Source organism: Gossypium arboreum, chromosome 9, assembly GCF_025698485.1.
Source record: "Gossypium arboreum isolate Shixiya-1 chromosome 9, ASM2569848v2, whole genome shotgun sequence".
Classification (NCBI taxonomy): domain Eukaryota; kingdom Viridiplantae; phylum Streptophyta; class Magnoliopsida; order Malvales; family Malvaceae; genus Gossypium; species Gossypium arboreum.
The window spans coordinates 59,725,581-59,733,350 of record NC_069078.1 but is presented as its reverse complement, the minus strand read 5'-3'; the positions used below and the strand labels follow the sequence as shown (position 1 = coordinate 59,733,350).

The 7,770-nt window shown below is 32.2% G+C and overlaps 1 protein-coding gene across 3 annotated transcripts; it reads left to right on the top strand.

The window, feature by feature from the left end:
• The first annotated feature begins 365 nt into the window (after positions 1 to 365).
• Positions 366 to 7,435, top strand: LOC108457443 (sodium/hydrogen exchanger 1-like). Of its 3 annotated transcripts, XM_017756511.2 has the most exons (15): positions 366 to 691; positions 784 to 1,105; positions 1,199 to 1,317; positions 1,628 to 1,725; positions 2,429 to 2,488; positions 2,574 to 2,620; positions 2,791 to 2,985; positions 3,068 to 3,114; positions 3,691 to 3,757; positions 3,861 to 3,961; positions 4,753 to 4,854; positions 4,932 to 5,070; positions 5,365 to 5,427; positions 6,027 to 6,110; positions 6,865 to 7,435. In XM_017756511.2, exons 2-15 carry the CDS (start codon positions 929 to 931, stop codon positions 7,192 to 7,194), a joined length of 1,629 nt encoding a protein of 542 aa, XP_017612000.1. In that variant the 5' UTR covers positions 366 to 691; positions 784 to 928; the 3' UTR covers positions 7,195 to 7,435. The 3 variants fall into 3 exon arrangements, with proteins under 3 accessions (XP_017612000.1, XP_017612002.1, XP_017611998.1); XM_017756513.2 differs by lacking the exon at positions 784 to 1,105 and having other exon boundaries at positions 366 to 516; XM_017756509.2 differs by having other exon boundaries at positions 366 to 1,105.
• Positions 7,436 to 7,770: the final 335 nt, after the last annotated feature.

Here is a 7,770-nt window from a genome sequence, read left to right as displayed (position 1 = left end):
ATATAATGAATTTTACTTAATATTAATATAAAATTTTTAGTTAATTTTATATAATTTTATATGTAATTTTAATATTTTTAAAACTTTAAAATAATTATTAAGAAAATAATTAAACATATCAAAATAATGTTTTATTTATATTTTTAAATTGGTTATCAGCCCTTTAAATAAAGGTGTCACTCTTAATCGGAGATAATAAATGAGTGGCAAAATGTAAGAATTCTATAACATTAATGACTATTTCGTAAGTAAAAAATGTTAAATGGCTTAAACGTAATATTGACCAAAGTTAAGGGAAACAGGTGTAATTTATCCTTAAATTTAATATATATATATATATATATATATATATCCAGAATTTTAAAAAAAAAAAAAGTATTCTGTGTTCTTTGTCAACTCGAATAAGCTGCTTTTCGGTTAAGATATCGAATCAGATTCTGGTTGGAACTTTATGATCCAAAACGAGGACGTTTTATTCTCAGTTCAATACTTTTCTAACCACGGAACTGAGTTGAGGTGAGTTGGATTCTGACTCAGTTTTTCTCATGCTGATTTATTTGTTTATTTTTTTTTTATAAATTCTTCTTTGTATATTTGAAGCTTTCTTTTTTGAGTTGCTGTAGTAGTTCTGTTTGGCCGGTGAGAAAAAGAGTAGGAAAAAAGTGGAAAAAAACAAGGAATTCGTTGTAGAGTTTGAATCGTTCCATTTTTATTTTCGTTCTGAAATTTTTCATGTGTTTCGAATTTTATTTTCACCTATTCTCCTCTACTGTTTCTCTGCAGTCAAACTAGAAATTCTAAGAAGCTGAATTTCCAGCGGAATTAGCACCTGGAATGGGAGTTTCCTGATCCAAAATCAAATACTTGAATCAAAATTAAATTCTTAGTTCGTACTTTCAAAATCATTTAATTCTTGATTGTTAATGCGATGACAATCGGGATAATAAGCTCCGCTTTAGCAAATTCAGAGACGATTTTAGCCTCTGATCATGGCTCAATAGTTTCAATAAACTTATTCGTTGCGCTTCTTTGCGGGTGTATCGTGATTGGTCATTTACTAGAGGAAAATCGATGGATGAACGAGTCTATTACTGCTCTGGCCATAGTAGGTTTTAGTTTTGCATATATACACATAAATATTGTTAAGGAAACAAAGGCCATTAATTTTCGTAATTCCGAATATTTCTTTTTATTGCAGGGAGTATGTACTGGAGTTATAATTTTGCTTACAACAGGAGGAAAAAGCTCACGTCTTCTAGTTTTCAGTGAAGATTTGTTCTTCATTTATTTGCTTCCTCCTATTATTTTCAATGCGGGGTGAGCTATTGATGCTTGCATTTAATCTTTACTTTTGTATTGTACTTATTTTTTAAGGAACACGATTTATTTGTTTTAGTTGTTTATGTAAAAGTACATATAAATTCGGGGGTTTTTTTTTTTCATTTTTTCAGTTTAGTTTTGGGTGGTATACCAGGACTATGTTGCTCTGACTCTTTATTTTTCTTAAATTATTTTTGGTAACCACACCCGAGTCCAAGTAACATGGTATTGGTATAGTACTTGATTGTTCTTTGCTATACTAAAAGCATCTGAACAAATGATTGATAATTTATCTTTGTACCACCAGATTCCAAGTGAAGAAGAAACAATTTTTCCGCAACTTTTTGACTATCATGCTGTTTGGTGCAGTTGGTACTTTAATATCCTTTTGCGTCATTTCTATAGGTATGTTTAATGGTTTAATAACCTTATTATGTTTCATATTTTAATTTAGTTGCTGAAGCTCAAAGGTCGTACCCTGCTTGTGTTTTCTTGAACATCTTGACATTGTAGTTGAAGGTGGCTGATTTATGGAATCCGTTGGTTTCGAATTATTATTGAAACTTGGACTCTTATTTTGGTTGAAGTACCTTTGTGCAACATTCATGTTAGCACATATTGAGGCATGAGTATGGGATATGATCCTACGAGGATCTTCCAAGTGCAGTACATGAAAATAATTGGGAAAATTGAAAATAGATGCATCAGACACATACTCGTATTTGAGACTCGATCCTAAATCCTAGTAATATAGCAATTTATAATGAAATTGGTCATATTCCAGAGAATAAGGCTGGTTAAAGATTTTATAGCATGATGATGGAATAATTGGAATCATGCCCTTAAGTTATTTGTGTTAATAACTGCATATTGCATCCATATTACTTGGACTCAAGTGTGAGCACTAGGTAAGAGTATGTGTCTGGAACGGATATGTTAAATTTTTATGAAGTTTTTCCTTGTATTTGGAGTCTTTGGAGGGTTATATTCTTATACCTATATCCAAAAATGTGTCCAACATGGGTGATGAACTTAGGTACTTCAAAAAAGAAAAATAAAGTACTGGAGATCCTACCATCTATTAATTTGTCCTCTTATTGTAAATTAGGTGCCATACATTTCTTCAAGAAAATGAACATCGGTGATCTTACTTTAGGGGATTATCTTGGTAATATTCGTGTCGCTACATCTTTTCCTATTATTGTTGAAATTTATGTTTTACTCTTTTGCTAATTCTACTCTCTTAACTGCAGCAATTGGTGCAATATTTTCTGCAACAGATTCTGTGTGCACTTTGCAAGTATGTCTGTGTGAGATCTAGATTCTTATTAGAACTTTTAAAGGGTAGTTGTGCTCTAGTTGTTGGACTCTTTCTTTAAGAGTACTTAGGTTTGACACCCATATGCGACACTCATAATCGAGTTCAAGTAACATAAGTTGTGGTGACCTATTCTCTCCTTATTCATTCAGGTGCTTAATCAAGATGAGACACCTTTATTATACAGTCTGGTTTTTGGTGAGGGAGTTGTCAATGATGCCACATCAGTGGTTCTTTTCAATGCAATCCAAACCTTTGATATTTCTCACATCGACTCTACCATGGCTTTGCAATACATCGGAAACTTTTTGTATTTATTTATTTTAAGTACTTTGCTTGGAGTTTTGGTGAGGCTTTCTTTCTCTTCTCAGGTTGAATTTCCTTGATTTTGGTTGGATTTATTTATTTATTTTTGTTTATCTTCTACAGGCTGGACTGCTTAGCGCTTACATTATCAGAAAGCTCTATTTTGGAAGGTATGCATATAAGTAGTGTTCATTTGTTTGCCTCATCTAACTTGCTGAGGGTAAATTGAATTATCTGATAATTTCATGAGATATGAGAATGTAGAATGGTTGAACTTTTCACATCCTCAATTTGGGTTGAACATAATATGTTTATATTATGTTATTGTGTTATGTAGCGTTGATAACAGTTAGGTTCGGTTTTTAAACAATTATGATTAATGTGCAGTATTTTTAAGTTATTTTCACTAAGTTATAAAAGTATTTATTTTATATTATAAAAATAAAATTAATAAAAATTAAATAAAATTATAATTCAGTTCAATTTGAATGTTACTTTTTTAAAATATTACTTTTTTTCTTTTTTACTTATGAAAATAAAATTTGAACTTAATCAAATACATTAAGATAATATATGAACCAAATACTCCTATTGAATCAGCTTTCAGTTTTCTCTGTTTCTTTAAACCCTGCTGTTATGTAATTAGTTATATACACTAGTAAATACTTGCTTATGTCATAAATGAAGGAAAAGAGTTCCATCTTTTAAGATAGTGCTCTCATTTCTCTCCCCTTCTTGTAAAACAGGCACTCCACTGATCGTGAGGTTGCTCTCATGATGCTTATGGCTTACCTATCATATATGCTGGCTGAAGTAAGGTTTCCCCCTACTTGTATGGCACCTCTTGGGTTAACTTTTATCTTTGTATTATGTTAAAGGCTGTCTCACCACAATATTTGGCCCTATTGTCTTGCAGCTTTTCTCGTTCAGTGCTATTCTCACAGTATTCTTTTGTGGGATCGTTATGTCTCATTACACATGGCATAATGTTACTGAAAGTTCGAGAGTGACAACCAAGTATGCCTGATATCCAAAATAATTTATTTTGATAGTTGAATTCTGTGTTGCTTTGATACTTGTGTTGAACACATATTAGAACATAGATATGAGAATGCGACTTTTCAAGGACCTTCCGTTTATATGGAAAACATAGAAAAGAAAACATACTCAGGTCAAGTATATATTCGTATTTGACAATCATATCCAAGTCTAGTACCATAGGTTGAATTAGTTTGCCACTTCTTTTGGGTCTTGGGAGAAAGCCAGCCAATCAGTCATGGTAGTGACATGTCATTACACCTAATCAAGGAACAAAATATCGAACCGACCGGCCATTCGAATTGACTGAACCAAAAATCAGTGGGCATTCCTGTGGGTGTCAAAAGAAAATTGAACTGGTTTAATCGCTGAAAACCAGTAATTTTTTTATAAGATACACATCTCTTAGTTTTATATTAAAAAAACGAACATGAAGCTAAATACATTTCTTTTTGTTAATTATTAACTATTTTATTAGTTTATTTCACATTCACGAAGTGTTTAAAGTATTTAAGCACTAAAAATTCGAATCAGCATATTTAACCAGTTAAACCAGATGAACCAGGAAAACTGGCTCTATCTGTGGTGTTGTTATTTAACATAGGAAAAATTGAACATGTCCTTGTTGGATACACGTTCATATTTGACATTAATATCTGAATCTGACTTACATAGGTTGAATTAGTTTGCTAGTCTTTTTTGATCTCGAAAGAAAGCCAGCCAACCTTTGATAGTACTGATATGTTATTGCTCCCAATTGATTATTGCAGGCATGCTTTTGCAACATTATCTTTTGTTTCTGAGATTTTTATCTTCCTTTATGTTGGTATGGATGCATTGGACATTGAGAAGTGGAGAGTTATCAGTGACAGGTGAGGTCAATATTAAACTGTTTTTAGATCTTACAGATAACTTAAATGCAGACTTAATTTAACCCTTTCCTTCGCAGCCCCGGAACATCAGTTGGTGTTAGTGGAATTCTGTTGGGGTTGATTCTTGTTGGACGAGCAGCCTTTGTTTTTCCCTTATCCTTTATATCTAACTTGACAAGGAAAGCGCCGCACGAGAAAGTTGACTTCAAACAGCAGGTATGAGTTTCAAACCATTTTGATACATTATGATATTCGGACTCTTCATATTTGTTGAAGTACTTCTGCCCGATACTCGTGTGACAGATGGATATGGTGAGATGACCTTTAAAGATCCTCTAAATATATGAAAAAAAAAAAAAACCTTAAAAAAATCTGACCATACTTGCACCAGATACATATCCATATCCAACACTCATACTTGAGTCCGAGTAACATAGCTGATTTGTATCTCCAGTGTGCTTGAGACAGATTTGATGAATTCATAGCTCTCTTTTGACATCTGTTTTGCAGGTCACGGTTTGGTGGGCTGGTCTTATGCGTGGTGCTGTCTCAATGGCACTTGCTTACAATCAGGTATAAGATTCAATTGCTTTTTCTATTCTTGATTGGACCCTTTATCTAATAAAAAATGAGTTTCGATTTCCATGCTTGATTTTATTTCTTGTATTCAAGTTTGAAATGAAATTTTCAATACTAATTAAAAATAAAAAATAGATATTAAAATTAAAATTAAAATTAAAATATGACTTATCTAGACTTGTGACTAGTCGAGTCAAGCATTATGATAGTCGATAGCTAGAGATGTTCAAGTTCAACTTGACAATGACCGAGCCAACTCGAATAGTTTTCATACACAAGTGTCTCTTGTTTACACCCTATTTAAACCCTATGTTACTTCGATTAGGGTGAAACTGTCGGACACGAGTATGTCTCCCTCACGGGTATGTTCATGTTTTTTTCTAATATTGAGAGTCTTTAGAAGATCATATCCATAACCCATATCTGGATCTGTCTGACATGGTAGAAAAATGAAAAATTATATGCAATTTTATATTCTATTTAGTTATTATTTGAAAAAAAAACGAATATTCACCTGCAAGTAACATACGCAACAACCAAAGCTAGTAGAGAGACAAATATGTAAAGACGGACTAAACTATTTAACTTTGCAGTTTACCAGCTTAGGTCATACGCAGTTGCGAGGAAATGCGATGATGATAACCAGCACAATCTCGGTTGTTCTTTTCAGCACAGTGGTAAGACACAAAGTATATATGTTATTTGAATTTGGATGTAAGCATTGGATACGAGTGTGGTAAGATCTTTTCAAGTTTTCTCATGTATTTAGAGTATTTTTCAAGTTTTCTCATGTATTTAGAGTATCTTTGGTAGTCATATCCTTATAACCCCATGTTAGACACGAGTGTCAGGAATAAATACTTTAAAGAAAATAGAGTCGGAGCATCATAGTAAACTATCCCTTTCTTTGTCACCGAAGCTTTGATCATAAAATCTCATATTTTTCAAGTGGCAACATGGCACTCAAAAGTTGCTTTAATTGTAGCACTCTATGTTATCTGATCTCGGGATGAATATCGGATATGAAAACATATTTGGTACCTAGTATACTTGTCATAAGTTTACATATATATATACACACACACATATTTAAAGGATTATATTTTCAAACTCATGTTTGAATATGCATTTGACATTAGTTTTTTTAGAAAAATAAAGACTCTCGGTAACATATGTAGTACTTCATTCTTATATTTCTCCAACTCTTCATTTTTCTTGAAATAACCATATCCGATATCTGTGTCCGACATATTTTGAACACGAATATGGGATATGAACCCCCCCTCCCAAAAAAAAAAAAAAAAGACACCCATATCAGACATCTATCCAACACTCCCGACATTCACTCATGAGTCCCTGTAATTTATCTTTGCTATGTTTCACTTAGCATGAGTCTCCCTATGTAATTTTATGTTCCTCTAAACCATACAGGTTTTTGGATTGATGACTAAACCATTAGTGAGACTCTTACTTCCTTCTCCAAAACATCTCATGAGGACGCTTTCGTCTGAACCATCTACTCCGAAATCATTCATTGTACCACTTCTTGGCAATGAAGGTGAACCCGAAGCTGACCAAAACAACCGTAATGCATGTCGACCGACTAGCTTGAGAATGCTCTTGACAACTCCTTCCAACACTGTGCATTACTACTGGAGAAAATTTGACGATGCCTTCATGCGACCTGTGTTCGGTGGAAGAGGTTTCGTTCCATTCGTTCCCGGATCACCCACCGAGCAAAATGGTCATCAATGGCAATGAAAAGGTACTAGTAGATTTTACATTAAGAGTCAACAATTAAGGTATTATATATGTATATAAATATTGATACATTAATAAAATCACATTATATAGATTTATGATATTTGTTTAATAGTACTGTTTTTTATTTTTGGGTTATGTAATGTTTTAAAAATATTTTATTTTATTTTCCTAGCTCGGATCGGAGGATAACATGTATTTAAACTTATTTGGATCTACATTCTTTTACATATTGCAACAATCACAGTACTATGCGTTTAATTTTAATTTTTTTCAAAGTATATAAATTATTTTATATGCTTTAATAATTTATTATACGATATATTTCACTAATCAAACCCTCATCTTTCATTTTCATTCGAGTTTGTTTCACACAACATATTAAGCTTTTATGGGTTGAATACCTTAATGCATACATCTACACATAATTATTTATTTTACATTTGATTAATCACATCCTTGTATTCATTTTTTATATGACATATTCATATAATGCAACATCTTTATTTAACTTCGAGTTAGAATTTTTTACGGTTTGAATTTAATTTAACTTGATTATACTTGAATATGTTTTTT